Genomic DNA, 23,795 nt, shown 5'->3' on the forward strand with positions numbered 1-23,795 from the left:
CAAAGAGTGTTAAAAAAAACAAGTCAGGAGGATCAGGGTGTGGAAGGCGAAGTGGTAGATGACAAAGTCACCGACCCACCCTGGGAAGTTGGCATGCTGTCACATTGTGACGGTCTTTGGTAAGGAAGGGGGGCTTCAATCTGTCCTTGGAAGTGGGACCCTAACTATACCTGTCCCAGGGGATAGTTTTCAAGATAGAGAGGCACAAGCCTTCGACCTTACTATGCTCCTGCTAAACTCTGATCTGTCTTCTACCCCACCCCATGAGGCATGGGGCAGGCATGTAAGGTAAACAAGACACAAAGAATAAACAGATAAAAGAAAACCTTTATCATACAATAGTACTAGCCAATAATGGGGAGAAGGCTAGGGACAGGGCTTTATAAACTAAATGGGAACAGAGACCAGGAGATAAACACACACGTACTACAGCAAACCATAGAACATTGCTACAATAACTCTACTCCAACCACTTAGCTTTAGCGCACAGCACAGGAAGACAAATCTTTCACCAGCAGAGACAAGAGGGTCTAACCAGTTTTTATAGGAAGAGATAATGACCAGATCAAAAGCAGCTGAAGTGGAGCTGCATGTTTCTGACCAGCATAGAAAGGGTTGTTAACCTCTTCAGCACCATAGGAAACTAAAATCCATTTAATATGAGACATAAATCACACCATCTCTAAAAAAGACCTGCGATTCATTACCCGACATGACTGCCTAACTTCAGGTCTTCTTGGAGGACATGACACCCTCGTGACACATACGTGGTATCGGCTTACTCAAGAGTAATTGCCCAACAAAATTTGGGGTCCATTTTCTCTTGATACCCTTGTGAAAAAATTGGGTCTTAAGCAATAATTTTGTGGGAAAAATGTATTTATTTTTTATGGCTCAACGTTATAAAATTCAGTGATGCGCTTTGGGTTTCAAGGTGTTCAGAACACATCTAGAAAAATTTCTTGAGTAGTGTATTTTCTCAAATGGGGTCAATTGTTGGGGGGTTCCACTGTTTAGGCACATAAGGGGCTTTACAAATGCGTCTGTAATCAATTCCAGCCAATTTTATGTTCTAAAAGTCAAATGGTGCTCTTCCCTTCCAAGTCCTGTTGTGCGCCCAAAAAGTAGTTTTCCACAACAAATTGGGTAACTGTGTAAAGTGAACAACAAATTTTGGGGTCTCTTTTCTTCAGTTTCCCTTGTGAAAATAAAAAATTGAGGCTAAAACATTTTGGTGGGAGAAAAATAAAATTTTGTGAAGCATCTTGGGGTTCAAAGTGCTCACCACACATCTAGAAAAAATTCTTGAGTTGAGGGGTGTAGTTTCCAAAATGGAGTCACTCATGTAAGTTTCCCACTGTTTATGCACATCAGGGGCTCTGCAAACACAGCATGGCATCCACTATTGATTCCAGCCAATTTTGATCTCCAAAAGTCCAATAAAAAGTGCCCTTCCCTTCTAAGCCTTGCTGCGAACCCAAACAGTAATTTTCCACAACAAATGAGGTATTGGTATACTTAAGAGAAATTGCACAACAAATTGTATGGACAATTTTCTCCTGCTACCCTTGTGAAAATGCAAAATTTGGGGCTAAGGCAACATTTTATTGTAAAAACTAAAATGCCCTTTTTTACTTTCATATGTCTTTAATTCCTGTGAAACACTGGAATGGTTAATGTGGTTTTGAGCACTCTGAGATGTGCAATTTTTAAAATGGTGTCTCTTTTGGGTATTTTCCGTCACATAGGCCCCTTAAAGTCACTTCAAATATGATGTGATCCCTAAAAAAGTTGGTTTTGGAAATTTTGTTGGACAAATTAAAAATTGTTGTTTAACTTTTAACCCTTCTAACTTCCTAACAAAAATTATGTTTAAAAATTATACAGACGTAAAGTAGACATATGGAAAATGTTTTTTTAAATCATTTTTTACAGCATGAGTAGCTTAAGGATATAAAAAATGAAACTGAGAACTGGGAAAATGTCAACATTTTTGCCAAACTTCTGTTATTTTCACAAATAAACACAAATGATCTACCTAAATTTACCACTAACATAAAGTGCAATGTACATAATATCTATCCCACTAATTCAAGGGCACTTCACATCAATGCAACAACTAGATCCCGGGGGCGTGGACGGAAGAAGTAGGAGGCGAGATGGGCATCGGGGTGAGGGGACACCGCGGACACCAGCACGTGCGCCAGGTAATCATCCTTCACTATGGGGGAATTATGATAGGTGAGTCCATATTGGATCTTAGCACCAGATGGGTCATTATAGATGGTATAGCCAATGAAGGTTCGGGGGATTGTATAACCCATGAGCCACTGTGCTCTGTGTGGTAGTAACCTGACTGCCTGCTATGATCTATAGTAAACTGATAATCTCCATCTTTTGTATTTGAGTATGGTCTTACATTTTCCACTTGTTGGGGGTATATTTAGACTAAATTTAGGTGAGATAATTAGATATTTTATTGGAGAGATTTTGACATCCCTTGCTTAATTGCATTAGAGGCACCATTTTGTGTGTTTATAGACGCAACATACCTGTATTGTCATGTCCCTCGGTGCTGCGTCATATGAACGCGGCGCCGGGGATCACATGGGCTGGCGGCGGGGGTTGCCGTGGAGATTTCCAATAGGGTCGCGCGTCGCCGCACACCCATGCCCTCTGCTCATTGGCGTGCTTTGCCTACATATATCTTTCCTCTGCCGGATGACGCCACCCCCTGACGAAGGCTGATGCTGAAACGCGCATCGGGGAGTGGCACATCCAGGAGACGGCAGCATCACAGGTAACACCTGCTCCAGGCTCATTACTTTAAGACACTGGTTGCTTAATTTATGATTTACTATTTGTGACATTGCGATATATGCCTGGATTAATTTAGCAGGCACCTGCATTTACACTCATTTTACCAGCGTAATTGTTGTTGGCCGCACATTTGCACCTTATATTTGAACTTTGGCCTTACTTTTTAGTACTGGTTGCACTTTATGCCGGTATATTAATATATACACACATTTCTTATGGCATTTGCAATTATTTTGTGCACCTTAGCCTATCCAGTACCTTAGGCCATTGTTTAAAGGTGTACCGCCATTTATTATATATTGCACTTCTTTCCCCTTGTGTATTTATTTATTTTATTTTTTGTGTGTATTTACAGTTTTTAGTTCTGTGGGGTTATATATATATATATTTATTTATTTATTTTGTATCACTCCATTATCCTATTACAGCAGGACTGTTTATTGCTCCGTCTTCTTGGCATTGTGCCTTTTTATGGTTTCTTTTCCCCCCTACCATTTGGTGTATTCACTTATAAATAAAATTATTTGAATTTACTGTTTGAGCATCAGTTCGGTTTTTGTGTTCTCTCTTTTTTTTGTATATTTCTTCCGATTTGTCCTCCATTACGTCCATTGTGGGATACATATAACTATATATGTAAATTTTGATTGTGTACTGAATACTCCATCTTTATTATTTTACTAAGTGCATCAGGTATTTATGTATCCCTTGCCTTGAGTTTCTATTTAACTGTATTGTAGCATATGTGTTTTTGGTGTCTTTTATGATGTCCCCCACGGTGCTTTTTGCTTTCTTTTACATGTATGTATTTTAACTAATTACCAATAAATACTGGTTTTTAATGATATAGGGATCTCTTCTAGTTCTCACAAGTGTAGTGTGTGACGAAAAAAAACAGTCTAAGAACAACTGGGATTTGTTGAAGCATTTCAGAGTTATTGTCACATAAAGTGACACTTGTCAGAATTGTAAAATTTTGCTTGGTCAGAAAGGTGAAAATAGGCTTGGTGGTGAAGATGTTAAAGGGGCTCTCCAGGAACATTGATGTGCAGTCAATGGCATCTCTCCACCCCTCACTGCTCATACCTGGCCCCTCTCACGTTCATTATACGATGTGGAAACGTATGTGGAGTCATTATAATATTTGGAGAACTATGTGGGGGGCCATTATATTGTATGCAAGCAATTCTACGGTGTAAAGAATTGTGTGGGGTCCATCATACTGTGTGGAGGGCTGTGTGTGGGTCATTATACTATTTGAAGGGCTAGTGTGGGCCAGTATACATTGTGGGGCTATTATTCTGTATTTAGGCCCATTATACTTCATGTAGAGATGTGTGGAGTTCACAGTTGGGGGATAGTACTGTGTTGCCCTTGAAGTTGAGGTGGGGTACATTAGGATATTTATACTGTGCATGTGGAAGACTTTACCATAGGGGTATCATACTTTATGGGGGCAGTGAAAGATTAATCTAGGGCTTCAGCATGAGAGAAATTACTATGTAAAGGTTGGAAAGTTATGAGGCATGCTCTTCTGTGACCCCGACAAGTATTCGTTTATTTTTTGGAGAGGAGTTTGGGGAGGCACAACTAGAACTGCTATGGGGCCCCATGATTTCTAAAGTATGTACTCCCCTGACCAGGAATAAGATAAAATATAAATAAGCAATAGAAATGTCATTATAGGAACATTTTAGATAAAATGATTGCGATTTGCTAATTAAATAATTTTAGAGTAAAAATAGCTGTCTTGTTATCACATTGACAGAAATCTGTTTTAAGGCGCGGTTAGACGGCCATATAAATTGGAACGCAGCGCACTGACTTGCTCTCCCAACCTGAGGGTGATAGCGTTATGTATTTTTATGCAGCAGTAATGCTTGAGTAGGAAAATCCGCCAGCCAGTTCGTGCACTGCTTTCCAATCTCAGTCCAATTTATACGGCCTTCTAACTGTGCCCTTAGATTGTTAGGACACGTGTCTCTCTCTTATATATTCAGTACAAATATAAACATAACCACTCAACTTCAAAACCTACTTACGAGAACAAAAAGTACACTGTGTAAAGTAATACCTGTTGAGTTTGTCGTTGTTCCAGTTAAAATATTTTCATGCGTACTTTTACTGATCGAACTTAGATAAAATTCAGTTGTAGGAGAAGCTATAAAAGACCACAAAATTGTTAGTGTTAAGGGCTGTATAGCATATAAAATAAAATAATTTTGAAAACATAAAAGTAATTTACCAATAACCCATTTTTGTTTGTGCGGTTTTCGTCGGTGGATGTGTCAGGGCTTTATTTTTTCGTTTTTTTCTAAATCATTTTAGGGTACATAAGATGTAGTTTTGTTTTTTATTGCATTTTTTTTTATATCTGCAATGACTGAAAAAGCGCAAATCGCAAAAGCCTATTAATTCTATTTCGTCTTCTCCATTTAATAATTTTGATAGAATGGACTTTTATGGATGCAGTGATATCAATTATATTTATTTTTTTTAATTTCTTTGTTTCTTTTGTTTTTTTATTTCTTTAAAACTGGGAAAAGGGAGGGAGATCATTTAAAAATGTATCTATATATTTTAATATATTTTAAAACATTTTGTTTTAGTTTTTCTTAATTTTACAGGGCTTGAAATTGTAATTGTTAGATTGCCTAAACTGTTAACTGCAATAACATAGTATTTCAGTATGTAGTACACAGTAAATCGGGTTCTCCTATGAAGCCAAGCCTATAGCCGGGGTCACACTTGTGAGTGCAATGCAAGTAACTCGCGCAAGTCTCTCACATCAATACCCGCACACTCCGGTCCAGAGTGCCGGCGGCAGTGCCGGGTATTGATGAGAGAGACTCGCGTGAGTTTCTCGCATTGCACTCGCAAGTGTGACCTCGGCCTATTGCTATGCTTCAGAGGAGAATCAGAATTGGCGAGTCCCATGGTAACCCATTGCCGCCTTGTGATTTTGTTATGGCTTGCTAATAGGAGCCAGTAAGCACGCACGATGATTGCACTATTAAAAATGCTGCTATCACTGCTTGATAACAGCATTTAAATAGTTAAACCTCAGCAATCAAAGTTAGTTTCATTTGCAGCTGTTACGGGCAGGTGCTGGCTGGGTATTGTAAAAATGTAAAACAATGCTTTGAAAGGAATTGTTCACCTATAAGGTTGTTTTTATTTAAATGCATGTATTTGGAACTAAAAATCATTTTTTATTAAAAATATTGTGACATTTGCCAAATATACCTACTGCATTACATTGTCAATTGCTGACTACTGAATGATTTAAAGGGAACCTGTCACCCCCAAAATCGAGGGTGAGCTAAGCCCACCGGCATCAAGGGCTTATCTACAGCATTCTGTAATGCTGATGATAAGCCCCCGATGTATCCTAAAAGATGAGAAAAAGAGGTTATATTATACTTACCTGGGGGCGGTCCGGTCCGGGGCCTCCCATCTTCTTACAATGACGTCCTCTTCTTGTATTCATGCTGTGCTTCCGGCGCAGGCGTACTTTGTCTGCCCTGTTGAGGGCAGAGCAAAGTACTGCAGTGCGCAGGTGCTGGGAAAGGTCAGAGAGGCCTGGCGCCTGCGCACTGCAGTACTTTGCTCTGCCCTCAACAGGGCAGACCAAGTACGCCTGCGCCGGAGCCGCAGCGTGAATACAAGAAGAGGACATCATTGTAAAAAGATGGGAGGCCCCGAACCGGACTGCGAAGCCCATCGGACCGGACCACAGCGGGACCGCCCCTGGGTGAGTATAATCTAACCTCTTTATCTTATCTTTTAGGATACATCGGGCGCTTATCTACATCATTCCAGAATGCTGTAAATAAGTGCCTGATGCTGGTGGGCTTAGCTCATCCTTGATTTTGGGAGTGGCAGGTTCCCTTTAAAAGCACTTTGGAGAAAATTTTGATTTCCTAAACCCTTCTAAATATGTTTGTAATCCAGTCCATTTGTATTAACACACTTAGCAAGCATCTTGTCATGATATGTACTTTTGCCCTGTCCTGTATTTGAATATGCCATTTGATGTATGTAACTGTTCTCTGGTTTCTATTAGCTGTAATTTATGTATTTTCTTGTGCTGGGAGTTCACCTGTAACAATATGTCTCCTTCCCCCAATACTTGCAGCCCTAAGCTATAATGTAATTAAGCTTTGTCAACATCACTAGCGTTCTTAATAATAAATCTGTGGAATCATCCCTTGGCCTGTTGTCCCTTCTTGCTCTGCCATACACCCAGTCACAAACTGGTTGGCAGCAGAGGGATCAGAGCAGAAGGAATGGAGGACAATGGCCCAACATCGGGAACCAACACCGCAGAGCACAAGAACTGGACTTTGGGGAGCCTACAATCAAAGGCCCATGAAGTAGGAGTCCGTTTTAAAGGACTCTCCAAGGAGCAGCTAATTGAGGCTTCGGAAGGAGTTCGCCTGCAAGATGACGCTGAGGAAGGATCCTCAGAGCAAATGGAGGAAAGAAGGCAGCCGGAGGTAAATACCCAAAAAAGTCAGTGGGTTGTGTGGTACGAGGAGGAGTTGGCATTGCTGGGAGAAGAGGCCACCATAGACTATAAGAGGGAGGCCATTCACAGAGCTCAGGAGAGGGAGAGGGAGGCCATTCACAGAGCCGAGGAGAGGGAGAGGGAGGCCATTCACAGAGCCGAGGACAGAGCTCAGGAGATGGCATTGCTGGAGAGGCAGATAACTTTGGAAGCAGCTAGAAGCTCCAGACAGACTCTAACCCCAGCACCCACCATGAGGGAACTCCCCAGAGTGTCCCGCAAAGACTTCAAGCCCTTTAATGAGGCTGCAGGCGACATTGAGGGCTTCTTCCAGGACTTTGAGCATCAGTGTCGATTAATGAAAGTCCCGGAAAGGGACCGAGTCCGACATCTGGTGGGGCTCTTAGAGGGTGGATCTGCCGCAGCCTATAGAGCTATGGACCCTCGGGGGAACTTTGAGTATGCGGAGATTAAACGGACTATTCTAGAACATTACGCTGTTACCCCAGACACTTACAGGACTCAGTTCCGTACTTTAGCCTGTGATGAGGAAGTGTCTTTCAAGATGTATGCCCACAGACTCAAACAAATATGTCATCGCTGGCTCGAGGCAGAGGGGGCCTTAACCTGGGAGACCTTCCTCCAGGTTATCCTAAAAGAGCAGTTTTACTTCAAGTGCCCTGCTGAGATCCGGGAATGGGTGTGTGAAAGGAGACCAGCCACTGTGTAGGAAGCTGCAGCTCTAGCTGATGAGGCTCTCACCATCAAGCCTCAGTGGAGGATTCTGTTGGAGGATGGAGAGAGGCCTACCAGCTCCGCAACACCGGTGGCCCCCTGTTCTTCTGTCCCCATTGTTCCCCGTTCCTCTAAGCCACCACCTCATGCTGATACCCGTGTAAATGTGCCTCCAGTTGCTTCTACTGCGTTTTCTGGAATACAACGAGGAGAGGAAGTAGCAGAGCGCAGGTGTTATGGTTGTGGGCATCCGGGGCATCTGCAGGCCTCATGCCCAGCCAGCCCATGGAGGAGTCATCCTCAAAACCCTACAGCACCTTCAGGTGGGGGCCGGCCTCCAGGTTCCCTTACCCCTCGCCCAAGGGGACGCCTTGGATGGAGTGAGACCCAGCACAGATGCTATCGATGTGGACAGCCGGGGCATCTGCAAGCCTCCTGCCCAGCTGTTCAAATGAGGATTGATCCTGTACCCAGTCGTATTATTAATTATGTACAGCCAAGTGCCATGGAGGACAATGTGTCACCACTACGTGAGGACTGGCCTTGTGCCTCACCCACCCATGTTGCACCACTAAGAGTTTATGATGTGCGACCTGCAGCTATGACGACTTCTGCTCATCGAGGTAAGCACTTGCAGGATGTTGTGCTGGATGGACAGAGACTTATTGGATTTTGTGACTCAGGGGCTTTCCTCACACTGGCTGATCCCCGAGTGGTTCGGCCTGAGGCAATCCATCGAGGACCTGGGATTGTCATTGAACTGGCTGGTGGACAATGGAGGACTATTCCCACAGCCACTGTGGATCTGAACTTTGGTTTTGGGGTTAGGCGATGTGCGGTTGGGGTGATGGGTGGTCTGCCTGCAGATATTCTCCTGGGCAATGATGTGGGAGAGCTACGATGCCAATTTGTGGCTGCATGAAGCCACATGTAAGTTACGCTCTACCTGTGTGTACTTAACCAGCGACCTGTAGAGGTCCCTAGTACGTACACAAATTGGGAGGGGAAGGGATTATCATGATATGTACTTTTGCCCTGTCCTGTATTTGAATAATACGCCATTTGATGTATGTAACTGTTCTTTGGTTTCTATTAGCTGTAATTTATGTATTTTCTTGTGCTGGGAGTTCACCTGTAACAATATGTCTCCTTCCCCCAATACTTGCAGCCCTAAGCTATAATGTAATTAAGCTTTGTCAACATCACTAGTGGAGGAATAGCCATTCTTCCTCACAGCAGGTGGCTAGTCAAATGTACATACTACATAGACTACTTGGAGCCCACCAGTCTAGAATCTTCTGGTGGACCCAACCATTGAATAGAAGGTGTGACCCCTACCCCCCTTCATGGGCGGATCCCAGGAGCTCAGACAATCCTTTCTTATTTTGAGATCAGATGTGAGTTGATCCTGAAAGGAGAAGGAGTGGGGATTCTTAGTTGAGGCAAGACCCCACGCCCAACTGGGACTGCGGAAGCGAACGGGGCGAGACTTGAGCTGAGGACATATCTCGTCGTTCGTGAAATTGTTTTGGGATCCCTTGGACTCGTGTGGACTATTGCTTTGTTAGCTGGCACAAGGATTATCGGGAGGTGCCCCCGAACCTGTTCCGTTGGACTAATTGTGGACTCTGTAGATCTACCTGCATGTGTTGTTTCAGCGTTCTTAATAATAAATCTGTGGAATCATCCCTTGGCCTGTTGTCCCTTCTTGCTCTGCCATACACCCCGTCACACATCTTCTTTCTCATTTTCTAGTGTCGCTCCAAATCTCTCTAGAGCCATGTGACTTCTTCTCCGACTACCTGAATCATGCAGGAGTCCTCAAAGCTTCGATTATAATAGAAACTTCCAGTCCACACATTGGTTTTACTCTTTAATTCCAATTCCACCACCTAATCCTTCCGATAACATCACCTCCTTGGCATCCCAATTTCGTTCCTGCAAGCAACAACACCATGCCCATACTATCGGCATAGCACGCATGTGTCTCCAATTGCCAAACTTAAAAATAATGTGTTCAATTTTATTTATGCATTGATAATTATTGCTTACATGATCAACTATTTTAAATATAAAATTAAATGTTCTGTTTGAACAGTTTTATTTTACATTTATTATTTTTTCCCGCAGCCGCTGGGGGCTGCCATGTTTATTTCATAGTGTCTAAGTATCTGAGCACGACACTTGGATACTGCAAATACAGCAGATGTGAGAACAGCTCGGTAGTCCTGGATTAACAGTACAATATTAAGCTGCCGACCACTGCTCACCACTTCTGTTAATGCTGCAATGTTCAGAGTACATCAATGTAATTATTATGCTGCTGTGCTCTGAGCACTGAGTGAGCTCTGCTATGTCAGGGTAAGCCTTATCCAGACATCTCTGCATTACAGACATCTGAAAGATGCTTTACTTTGACAAAGCAGAGCAGCGTATCTAATCCCATCATGTGTGATACAGCCTACAGAGCTGCATAGCTAATCTTATCTCGTGATACATTCGTTGTACCTAATCCCAGCACGTGATACACTCCATGTATATAATCCGAACGCATTATAAACTATGTATATCAAACCTCAGCACATGATACAGCTAGTGTATCAAATCACAGTATGTGTAACCCATGTATCTAATCCCAGAGCATTATATATTCACATATCTAATCTCAGCACCATATACACTCTGTATATCTAATCCAAGCACATTATACACTTTGTACATCTAATCCCAGAGCATTATACACCTTGCTTATCTAATCCTAGGGCATGATACTCTCCACGTATCTAATCTATCCATGTATCTAACCCCAGCTCATGATACCCTCCTCAAATCTAACCCCAGCCCATGATACACTCTGTGTGTCTAATCCCAGCACATAAAATAGTCTGCATATGTAATCCATGGGCGTGGTACACTCTGTGTACCCAACCCCAGTGCGTGACACAGCTTGTGTATCTAATCCCAGCTAAAGACAGTGAGCAACAACAGATTCGGCGCTGCTAGTCATCCTCGGAGACACTTACCAGTATTACAGTGTAATCAACAAAATGTCTTTGCACTGTGAGCAGAACCCGCCCACTTTTACTGCAGTAATAATGCGAGCTAGTTGTACACTAACTTTTGTCAAATTTCAGCAGCTGTGTTTGAAAGTGGAAAATATCAAAACGTTTTAAATTATTTTTCATATTTCATTCCAACTAGTTGGCCCGTGCAAAATCTTCGCACATTGGTTGTCAGGGGCGCAGGCAATTTCAGGAAAATTAAACTGGTCAAATGTAAATGTATTTAATGAGATGATGAACACAGAGAGGTATGTGTGTCATTGACATATATATATATATATATATATATATATATATATATATGTTTTCACAAATATTTGAGCCTATGGATCCATTATATGTCCATTTTGCAAGCCAGCGAGAAAATGCCGCTCTACGAATGTCATATGAATGTCACACGGATGCTTACATGCGAGAAAATCGCATCATCGCACTGCACACTGATGACATACAGATCACTGTTCAGGGAACATTTCTGCGATTCTCATCCGTGTAAAACAGACTGATTTTTTTATATGTTGTTTGTGACTCCAGCCTAAAGGACATCTCCAAACATTAAACATAATGGTATTTTACTTACTGATCAGAAGGGGTCTGATTGTCAGGACCTTGCAAAAGAACAGGGGCAGCAGCATTTTTATCCCCTCCACAGCAGCACTGCCATCTATCTGCAGTTTATTCTACTTCCACATAAGTAGCAAATATTTTATATGTACCTGCCTGAAATCAGCTGGGCAAGGAGTTCTGCAAGCTGGAAAGCCCCCAAGGCAAATGTTAGGATTTTTTTCAGCTTTGTATTAGTATGCTTTGGAGTAGTGTGGTGCCACCAGCAGGTCATTTTTCCTTACTACAGGTTTATGAAAATTAATGCTTAAAGTGTATTTTGTGATCACATCGTGGATGTGTGGTTTGTTTGACTTTTTTCATGTTGAAGGGGGCAAGTTTACCTTTCAAATGGTGTATCATTTGTGTGTGAGGGTGCAGTATGAACGGAGATACAAAGTAATCACCGAAAAAGAGTGTTTTGAAATAACATAGAAGGATAAAAAAGTTCATTTTTTTATTAAAACATTCATACTTTAAATCTCTTCAATTGTTTAAAACTATTTTTTTATGACATATGCCCTTTAAATGTGTGGCAAAAGAGATCTGAACAGTTAAATGTCATGTATTTGAGTAAATTCTTCTAAGATTTTGTACTAAACAAATTAAAAACCCCTAGTCGAAAAAGGATATATATATATATATAACTACAAATGCCAGATCGAAACATACGGTAGCTTTCAAATGCAGCAATAGTAGTTGTGGGATGTACAGCTGCAAAAATTAAAACATCTGTATTATAATTTTTTTTTATTTAAAACACTAACGTACCACCCTTCCTGACAAAAATATGTAACCAAAAAAAACATGGTTGGTAGGTACATGCACGGAAAGGAAGATATAGCAGCAGCCCACAGTAATGTTCTGGGCTGGATGGTTGCTTAAATGTGCTAGTAAAATGGGTATATCATAAGGGAAATTTGTGAAAAATGTTATTCTTTTTCTCTCTCTCTCCCTCACAAACAAAAAGCCATAAGCAAGAGTGCTACGTTGCTATGAATATGCTTGCTTAGAAAGGAATGCAGCACCATGCAATATTAGACTAATTAAACTAGTTTGTAAAGAGTAAAATGTGAAATTGGATCGCACTCAGACTGAAAATTTGGTAGTCAGCATGAGCCCTAGTATTGAACTATTGAAATAAGTGCGAAAAACTTAAATTTTTTAAAAATGCAAACACTTTTTGAGGCATAAAGTTGCATTTAAAGAGTAACCGTCATTTATTTCATAAATCAATAGTACACATAAAAAATAAACTTTGTAATAAAGCTGATCAGAGAAATTTGCTCCTTTCTCCACCAAGACTGATCTTTCATTTTTAAAATTGTTAATTCATGGGTAAAATCTGTATTCTGTAGCATTTTTGTCTTGTGACATGGTGCTCCATGAAGCTGGAAAAAAAGCATTGTTCATCACCAAATTGCTGAATCATTGGGAGAAGTTGTTGTTAGAGGATGTTCAGACACCAATCTTTATTCATGGCAGTGTTTTTAAGGCAAAATTGTGAGTGAGCCCATTCCCTGAATGAAAAGCAACCTCACACAAGCCTGATCTTAGTGCAGATTCTGTATTTCTTGGCCAAAAAACGCAGGTCAGAATCTGCACCTTTTTTTCTTTGGCCTGTGCAGATTTTTGTGCGGATTTCTTCCTTTTTTTACCCCTGCAGATTTCTATTATGGAGTGGGTGCAGAAACGCAGCAGTTCTGCACAAAGAATTGACACAGTCCTTTTTTGAATCTGCTGCGTTTTCCGTGCAGAATTTTCCGCACCATCAGCACATCACTTTTTTTGCCATTGATTTACATTGTACTGAAAATCACTTGCAGATCTGCAGCGTTTCTGCGCGGAAAAAAAAGCTGCAGATCTGCAGGAAATCTGCAACGTGTGCACGTACCCTTAGAGTGCTTTACTGCTAGCATAACATAAGACTTAGGGCTCCTTTTCACTTGCGAAAAATATGTGCGAGTCTCGCATGTTGAAAGCAAGTTCTGGCACTTGGGAGCGGAGCGTGCAGCTCCATGTATTGCTACGCAGCTGCAGCTCTGGAGTGCCGGCGCCAGAACTTGGTTTTAACATGCGAGACTCGCACGTATTTCTCGCAAGTGAAAAGGAGCCCTAATGATAGCACTCACCTTCTCTTCCAGTTTCCCAGTCTTAAGGTGTCTTCAGCAGAGAAATGAGCTTTGCTGGAAGTACAGGGATTGCAGATGACAGTGGTAAAGATAGATTCTCCGATGACATTGTCAAAGTAGCCAAGTAATTACCGTACTCAAAAGACAAAACTATAGTCGTAGGAATAGCTAAGGTCAAATATTATGAGGCTAATATGCTAATGACCAGTGAGGCTAGCAATAACAAATCTATTTAAGCCATGCATTTATTATGGAATGTATACGCTTTTTGAAAAAGGCTTTGTATAAGCCAAAATGCAAATGTGTGATGACAAAAGTACCACTTTTGGGGAGTGCCGACTGGATATACTTTGACAGATAAAATTCAAGAGATGTATGAGGAAAACCAACATAATAACTGGCAACTAGGCTTGAGCAAAATGGATCGGACAAATTCAAAAGTCGCCGACTTTTGGCAAAGTCGGGTTTCATGAAACCCGACCCGATCCTAGTGTGGGATCGGCCATGCGGTCGGAGATCTTCGCGCCAAAGTCGCGTTTCGTATGAAGCGTTTGGGGCCATTTTTTTAGCCAATGAAGGAGCGTGGGCAGAGTGATGACATAGGTCTTAGGGGCGTGGATGCTTATCACCATCTTCTTGCTTGTGCGCTGTAGCGATTTGCAATGTGTAACACCAGCTTTTCTGTTCAGGGACGGAGGGGAGAGAGAGAGGGAGAGAGAGAGAGAGAAAAAAAATAGATTTCCCATTGACTTTGCATTGGGTTTCATGTTTCGGTCGATCCCCGACTTTTCGCCATAATCGGCTGATTTCACTCGACTCGACTTTTGAGATAGTCGGGTTTTGCGAAACCCGACTCGACCCTAAAAAAGTAAAAGTCGCTCAACCCTACTGGCAACTCATTGCAGTGTGCTGGGAGTTTAAGTAGGGTGTGGTACTGCCCCATTGGCCACAGTAGGGAACTGATCACTTTTCCTAAAGTTGCTGGACAGCCCAAACTGATTCTGTCTGGCTCGGTGGCATCACAGGGTCTAGATATAACAGGTATACCAATATTTTTGGATGGACAACTCCTGCATGGTACAGTAATGTTAGCCATAACATCTCCTCCATCACCAGCACATTGCAAGCAGACTTTGCTGTGACAGTGACTACAGTAAAAAACATTTTCAGAATAATTTCCCTTCATATAGCAGCCACTGGAAAACACGATCCTCAGAGTAGTCAAAGCATCTTCTTTATTAAAGAGTACTCCATAATTATTTAATTTGATATCATTTTTATACTTTATCATTTTGTACATCAGTATTCAAAATGATCAAAACCCTTAAGTTCTATTAGATAAAACTCCAAATCCAATTTGCAAGTGCAACCTTACCTAAAATGTAGATGTCCACCGACGATGTTTCCACATTCTGCCCATCAGTGATGATGCACCAGTAGCATCCGGTATCTCCCAATTCTAAATGATTTAGTGTAATAGTAAAGATTCTGTTGGTGTTATTAAAGAAAATTCTGTTCTGAAAACCTTCCTGGACAAATCCATCATTGTCTATCAAACGCATGCACCCTGTCTTATTCCATCGGCACCAATATATCCAGGAATCGGAGTTGAAAAATTTTGGGACCCGACATTGTATCATTACTAGTTCTCCAGGATATCGGTTGAGTGACTTTGTAATCTGGTATCTTATTTTATTTGAAGCTGAAATTTAATTTTAAGGAATATGTAAGTAGAATTGAATTAAATAATATATCATATTTTTATAACATCATATGAACACTGTAGAGATAATTGTCAATGTAATATTTAGCACGTATGGATAGAAAGAACATGGGGTAGCTTTTTAGCACAGTATTACTAGCTTTCCATTGCATGCCACTTACGATTTAAGATATGAATGTGAACATCTTTCCAATTTGATCCATCCTCAAATTTTCCAGTACCACATCGGTAGAACCCAAAGTCATTCATTTTAATGTTATTGACAAGAATTTTGAAATCACTTGTGTTGGAAATCTCCTGTATCAATACCCTTTTCAAGAAATTTTGATGAACGTATCCAGAACTGTTTACCATTGTGTGACAGGATGGAACACCCATTGTACTCATTTTGCAAAAGTACTTCCATCTGGTGTTGAATTCTTGAGGAACTGGACAATTAATCTTAATTGAACCTTTGAGATGTGTAACAATAACCTCCGAAGAGTAGGGAATTTTGTCTCCTGTAAAAGCAGGATAAATATATGTTCATTTGCAGTCATCCTTAATTATTGTGCAACTACTTGATGCTTTAATAGAAAGAAGATATATTTATTAGAAATGAACAGATCTGACAAAATTAGAATTTACCAAATTGTGTGGATTTTCCTAGGACACTCAAGTCACAGCTAAGTTATTTCCCATACCCCAGAGCATAATAAAAGATGTGAAAAATGAAAAACAACTTATAGCTACCTCATCTCTCCGGCTTCTCTGCTCTTCAGCAACCCCCACCCCTATGCTCGGCACATCTTATCACTGCCACCAAGGGCTGAATCCTTGGGCCTCTTTATACTAAGCTCGGACTTTCAGCTTTGATGAGCCAGAGGACATTTCTGAAATAATGCGCTTTAACCTACGATATCAGGATGTCACAATGTGCGCCTTGACCTTGCTTATGTGAAGATTGAGCACTCGGTGATGGTTATAAGAAGATGTGGGATGGTGAAGAGAGGAGAGAACTGTGAGAGATAAGGTGAGTATAAGTTTTTCCTTTTTATACTCTAGCTTGTCATCTCTTGCTATCCGATCATGGGCGTACCCAGGAACAAAACTAGGGGGGGGGGCAAGCCATGGTCGTGCTTTTTACTCACCTCGCTCGCCACGTTCCCACAGTGATCGCTCCTCATCCCAGCACCGCAGGACCTGGCACATGACCGCACCATGTGACCAGCAGATGTCACCAGCCACATGGAGCTTCCGGGTCCTAGAGCCCGAGCTTGCTGCAGCCCAGGCGGGGGATCAGAAGACACAGGTGGTCACTGGGGGAGCACTGCGAGGTAAGTATAAAGCGCAGGAAGAATAATAACAATATTATTTTTTGTTTGCTAATAGGCAGGGGTGAACCTAGCCACACTGCTGCTTGAGGCAAACTTCAAAATGAGCAATAGGGCTCACATCTCATATACAGTCCCCCAGTACATACTGTCATAAATCAGACAGTATAGTCCTCCATACAGTATTCAGGGCACCACATAGTGCTCCAACATAATAATGAGCTCCATATATTGCTCCATACAGTATAATGAGCCCCATATATTACTCCATACAGTGTTATGGGTACCACATAGTCCTTTATACAGTATTGTGGGCCCCGCATAGCACTCGAAACAGAATAACATGCCCCATAAATTGCTCCATACAGTATAATGAGCTCCATATATTGCTCCACACAGTATTTTGGGTACCATATAGTGCTCCATACAGTATAATGAGCCCCAAATATTACTCCATACAGAATAATGAGCCCCATATGTTGCTCCATACAGAATAATAAGCCACATATATTGCTCCATGCTGTATTATGGGCACCACATAGCGCTCCATACAGAATAACATGCCCCATATATTGCTCCATACAGAATAATAATTCCAATATATTGCTCCATGCAGTATTATGGGCCCCATATAATACTCCAAACAGTATAATGAGTCCCATACCTGCATATACATCATCACCAGCCCCAACTCACTGAGCCCAGCACATGTATATACATCATCACCAACCTCAGCCCACTGAACCCAGCACTACCTGTATATATCATCACCTGCCCAAGCCCACTGAGCCCAGCACCACCTGTATATACATCAGTCCAGCCACAGCCATCCCCCAGCCCCTGTATACACATCAGCCCAAGCCCCCAGCACCTATATATACACTTCAGACCAGCCAGCCACCAGCCCCTGTATATACATCAGCCACAGCCAGCCCCCAGCACCTGTATACACATCAGCCAAGCCACAGCCAGCCCCCAGCCCCTCTATATACATCAGCCCAGCCACAGCCAGCCCCTGTATATACATCAGCCCAAGCCCCCAGCACCTGTATATTCATCAGCCTAGCCAGCTCCCAGCCCCTGTATATACATCAGCCCAGCCACAGCCAGCCTCCAGCACATGACCTGTATGTACATCAGCTCAGCCAGCCCTTGTATATACATCAGCCCAGCCACATCCAGCCCCCAGGACCTGTATATACATCAGACCAGCCAGCCCCTGTATACACATCAGCCCATCCACAGTCTGCCCCCAGCACCTGTATATACATCAGACCAGCCAGCCCGTGAATACACATCAACCAGCCCCCAGCCTCTGTGTATACATCAGCCCAGCCACAGCCAACCCCTATATATACATCAGCCCATCCAAAGTCAGCCCGCAACACTTGTATATACATCTGCCCAGCCAGCCCCCCGCCCCTGTATATACATCAGCCTAGCCACAGCCAGCCTCCAGCCCCTGTGCATACATGAGCCCAGCCACAGCCAGCCCACAACCCCTGTGTATACATCAGCCCAAGCCCCCAGAACCTGTATATACATAAGACCAGCCAGCCCCAGCCCCTGTATATACATCAGCACAGCCAGCCCTCAGCCCCTGTATATACATCAGCCCAGCCAGCCCCCAGCCCCTGTATATACATACATCAGCCCAGCCACAGCCAGACCCCAGCAAGTGACCTGAATATGCATCAGCCCAGCCACAGCCAGACCCCAGCACCTGTATATACATCAGACCAGCCAGCCCCCAGCACTGTATACACATCAGCCCAGGCACAGCCAGCCCCTGTAGATACAGCAGCCCAGCCACAGACAGCCCCTGTATATACATCAGCCCAAGCCCCAGCACCTGTATATACATCAGCCCACCTGATGTATATACAGATGTATTTTACCTGTGGATTCACTGCGGATTTAGTGCAGTTTTTGTGCGGATTTCACCTGCGTTTTTACACCTGCAGATTCCTATTAAGGAATAGGTGTAAAACGCTGCGGAATCTGCACAAAGAATTGACATGCTGCAGAAAATACAATGCAGCGTTTCCGCACGGAATTTTCCACAGCATGGGCACAGCGGATTTGGTTTTCCATAGGTTTACATGGTACTATACAACGCATGGAAAACTGCTGCAGATTCGCAGGGCCAAATCTGCAATGTGTGCACATAGCCTAAAAGGTAAAGACCTCCATCTGAATTTAGCTGCTTTGAAAAAAGCAAAAAATCAGAAAGTGCAACCGAGGGACAATACTTTTAATATAACAGTGTTTATTGGTAAAATAAAGGTAGATTTTTAAAAAAAAGTTGCTATTGATGATAGCATAGTGGATTTGGTGCGCAGAAAAAAAACGTAGGTTGGGCAGTATGTATATTTTTTTTATATTTGGAGCCTTACGGACATAACGTACTACACAGTAATACATGGAAATATAAATAGTTTAGTATGTGAAATTCTACTAACACTTTAAAGGGAAGATTTTATATGAAGGAATGTTATTAACCGGCAGATATTGGATGGGGCAAATTTGCAGATCAACAGAAGCCATAGTAACACTACAGCTGCCAGGGGGAAATGAACTTTATTCCTTCTGACAGCTTTCTCCTTTCAGTCATGGAAGCTCGACCCGCATACCTTCAGTCACTGCTTAGCACATAGTGAGTGGCAGCTGTAACTGTGCTCCGACACTGACTGACAGCCGGCACTGCACTGCTCAGATGGCTGTCAGTCTCCATTATTGAACGCCCAAGGCTGTTTGGAGGAATAAAATTCACTTCATCTCGGCAGAAAAGCTTCATGCGCAGTGGCTGCATGGCTTCTGAGTGCCATTAACCTGCAGATTAGCCCTATATCTGCAGATTAACAGCATTATTTCACATGAGAGGTTCCCTTTAAAAAAAGAGTCTGTTAAAGGGATTGTCCAGCCATGGCATATTGATGACATAAGAATATGTAAAATTAGTCATGAATATCAATTTGGTGAGGGTCCAACACCAGACACCCTTACTCATCAGATGTTATTGCTGGAAAACAATAATTACTGAGCAAAAAATGGGAGAAGCCAGCGCAGCCTAAGGTTAAGACGCAATACATAAAGTGCACATGCACATATTAATTTCTAACTGTATTTTCAAAATGAGACACTTAGCAAACAATTGATCAATTCTTTGAGCCACCCCGCCTCTTCACGGCAATCTCATATTGGGGCAGTCCTACACTACGTTTTTTATATTCGCTGTGCCATAAAGGCCTCCTAAATGAACTAAAAGCAAGACCACATTAAAAACATGCTGTACCTGGAGCATTACTGAGTCACCCCCATGGCGCCAGAGTAGGCAAGCGAGGATAAAGGTTGACCAGGTCCAGACAGACATTTCGGATCCAACCTCCACACTGCCCATCCAGAGCCACAGATGAAGAGTGAAACAGGCTGAGGCACAGGTGCATAATTAAACAAAGCCTGAGGCAGGGCAGGGCTGCTGTGTGTGTACAGCAGCCTATCAATCACTGAGACACAGAAAGAATGGCGCACATAACCAGGCGCGGCGCACGGCAACAATGGTGGTCAGCCTGGCTTCTCCCATTTTTTGCTCTGTTATTGGTAAGTGGCTGACCACCACTGTTGCCGTGCGCCGCGCCTGGTTATGTGCGCCATTCTTTCTGTGTCTCAGTGATTGATAGGCTGCTGTACACGCACAGCAGCCCTGCCCTGCCAGCAATGTTCCCACTAGTCATACATTCAGAAATATGAAATAAGAACAAGAAAATGGCAAATACCTTCAGAAACCTTTACATTAATGGGATAAAAAAATCGACTATTATCATTTCCGATTCCACACTGGTATAATCCACTGTCCTTTGGTTGTAGATTTAGCATATTTATCTTGAAATGGTCTCTATAATTCTGCAGATGAGTGCCATTGGCGTACCCTGGTGCAATATAATTGGTTGATATAATAGTTATACAAGCTTTTCGGACCATTTTGCACCAAAACTTTCTCCCGTGGATGTTGGCAGGGATGGGATTGTAGTAGCATGATACGATCACAGAACCTCCTAGTGCTCCTGTTATTTCACCTGGTCCAAAAAGATAACCTGACCCAACTGTAGAATAGAATTGTGTTAGTACGTTATAAATGTCTTTCCTCTGCTTACCAAAATGTAATAAATATATGTTCATGTAGTGTATGTTCTATGCTTAAACAGAAAACTTTAATTGATACACAGTACCCATTAGATCTCATAGCTAAGCTTGGAATGGGGTCTCACTTCACTGTAAGGAGGTCAAACACCAGAAGAGTTTGGGGGCGGTTACCTTCTCGGCTCCATGCCTGGAACCATTGAGCTGTGCTTCAGTTTCCCCAGGGGGCAGACTTAGAGACTGGGACAGGAAGGAAGCGGGCAGAGAGAGTGAAAGGTGTGGGCAAAAGGGAGATAGCAGTGTGAGCAGCGGGCAGAGCAGGGTGCAGCTGCACTCCAGGAGAGAGAGAGAGAGAGAGCTCCCAGTCAGAGGACAAATACAGGGAGATTGCCCAGAAAGACTGCATCTTGTGAGTACCTGAAAGCGGACTCTGCTGTGACTGGAGAGGGGCGCTTTGAGACCCGTGTAGAGACATTGGCCCGTGCAGAGACTTCTACTCCCTGGTCCCCGCGGTATCAGTACAGAGACTGTGATTCCTGGTTCAGAGACTTAACAGTGCAGAGCCCCTGATTCCTGGTACAGAGACTTAACAGTGCAGAGCCCCTGATTTTTGGTACAGAGACTTAACAGTGCAGAGCCCCTGATTTCTGGCTGTGCTGTAAAAGCTAAAGACTCAGAGCCTGTGCATACCACATTAACTCCCGAAACCCCAGGCAGCAGGCTCCTAGAGACTACTCAGCCCACGGACAACAGAGGGACGACAAGTGCTGCTGTTTCTCGGCGCCTACGTTGGAGAAGACGACCTTTCAAGCAAGTCCTCATCAGACTGATAAGTGTTCTTTTCTCAAGAAATCCTGCTTACTTCTGTTACATTGTTTGACTCCCATATTTTTGCACTGTTTTATTGCTAGTTATATTCCATTGCTTCCTCCCTGCGAGGAGAACCTGATTCCTGTTATTAAACCCCTCAACTGTTGGTCTGTCTGTTCCGTGGTGACATACTCAGTACCTGCATACTATTACAGCACCATGACCACCATCAATAAGGAAGGTCAAGACATGAAGGGCCTGCTCTGACGAAATGCTAAAAAATTTGTGTCTAAATTACAGGCATACATATAATTACTCCAGGAAGGACTGGGATATATTTGCGACAATTTTTTCAACTTTCGAAAGGTTGCACATGATGAATCTGGTGGAAACATTGGGAAACCCTAAATTCCACCCACAGTGGCAAGTTTAAGAAAAAACAGGTGGGAAAAAAACCACATTAGATAGAAAAAAAAGGCCCAGATTGCAGAATGAATATGACATAAACAAAAAGTGCAAAACAAAAAAAAAACAGAAATGCAATACTGAATCAGGTTCAGATGCTTAAAATTACAGCTCTGGCAAAAATTAAGACACCACACATCAAAACCCTGTCATGGGCAGCCCAATCATCAGACCATTGAAAACCTCTGGAATGTAATCAAGAGGATGATAGTCACAAGCCATCAAACAAAGAAGAACTGCTTAAATGTTTGTGCCAGAAGCAGTGTGAAAGTCTGGTGGAAAGCATGCCAAGACGCAAGAAAGCTGTGATTAAAAATCATGGTTATTCCACAAAATATTGATTTGTGAACTCCTCCTGAGTTAAAACATTATTGTTGTTTATGAACTTGTTTTCTTCACCTTATTTGAGGTCTGAAAGCACTGCTGATTTTTTTTTTTAATTTTGACCATTTTTCTTTGTCAGAAAAAAAATACTAAATCTATTGCTTGGAAATTCGGAGACATGTTGTCAGAAGTTTATAGAATAAAAGAACAATTTACATTTTACTCAAAAATATACCTATGAAGAGAAAAATCAGACAAACTGAACATTTTGTAGGGGTCTCTTAATTTTTCCCAGAGCTGTATATTGGTCTTCACTCACCCTCTAAGCGTAAGCAGTTATCCTATGTGAGTCCATTTTCACAGTAACTATATTATACTAATATTTAACAGTGAACTTATAGGTGACAATTAAAGGGGTTGTCCTCTTTTAGGAAATCATCAGCCCGAGCAGAGATTGGTGTGAAAAAAAGAAATAATGCTGTGCTCACTATCCCCTGGTCCACAAATGAGTCTCTGCCACTGCTCCCTGTGTCTGATATTGGCTGCCCTGCTGTCATCATGACATCAGCGCTGCAGCCAATCTGTGAGTTCATAGGCTGTGCCAGTATAGATAGCCCACTCACAGTCACTGAGCTCACTGATTGGCTGCCACGCTGTTAATGTGACGTCAGTGAAGTAGACCATGCCAGATAACGGGCGCAGCTGCGCATGAAACCAAATTGCGCATGATAACAAAGATTTCCTGAAAGGGGATAACCCATGTAATATTATTAGTAGTAGTATTATTACTATCACCACAGTGTTATGATAATTTTACAATACTTGCCTGCGATAAAAAAGGAAAATAAAATAATTGTTTTCATGGTTTCCAGATATCATGGATCACTTTAGAAAATATTCAGTATCGTTGTCAGACGTCTGAGAACCTTTCCAAGCTATGCAGAAATAAATTAAGAAGTAAAATCCATGAACAGCGGAGTCTTGGATTGGACAAAATGTGCCTGCATCACAGAAAACCAGCATCAGTAGATATAAAACACTGCCATCAGAAATGTTCCCAATGTGTGGTTTTGTGCTCCGCTTTGGAGAAGCAATCCCTGGTTAGAACTTTAATTAATTATCTGTTTCCTCTTTCTTTCCAAATTGTTCCTTTCTGGA

At 42.3% G+C, this 23,795-nt stretch overlaps 1 protein-coding gene across 1 annotated transcript in view; it reads right to left on the minus strand.

The window, feature by feature from the left end:
* Positions 1 to 23,572, minus strand: part of LOC138669629 (uncharacterized) — a 280,728-nt gene extending 257,156 nt beyond the window's left edge. Inside the window, exons 1-5 of the mRNA XM_069756275.1 lie at positions 23,464 to 23,572; positions 20,675 to 21,001; positions 15,747 to 16,085; positions 15,238 to 15,564; positions 4,895 to 4,981 (exon numbers count right to left, since the gene is read on the minus strand). Of these exons, the coding sequence (XP_069612376.1) occupies positions 4,895 to 4,981; positions 15,238 to 15,564; positions 15,747 to 16,085; positions 20,675 to 21,001; positions 23,464 to 23,500 (1,117 nt within the window). The 5' untranslated portion in view covers positions 23,501 to 23,572. The remainder of the gene's footprint in view (positions 1 to 4,894; positions 4,982 to 15,237; positions 15,565 to 15,746; positions 16,086 to 20,674; positions 21,002 to 23,463) is intronic.
* Between the last annotated feature and the right edge of the window lie 223 nt (positions 23,573 to 23,795).

The sequence above is a fragment of the Ranitomeya imitator genome, chromosome 3, assembly GCF_032444005.1.
Source record: "Ranitomeya imitator isolate aRanImi1 chromosome 3, aRanImi1.pri, whole genome shotgun sequence".
In the NCBI taxonomy this organism is placed as follows: Eukaryota; Metazoa; Chordata; class Amphibia; order Anura; family Dendrobatidae; genus Ranitomeya; species Ranitomeya imitator.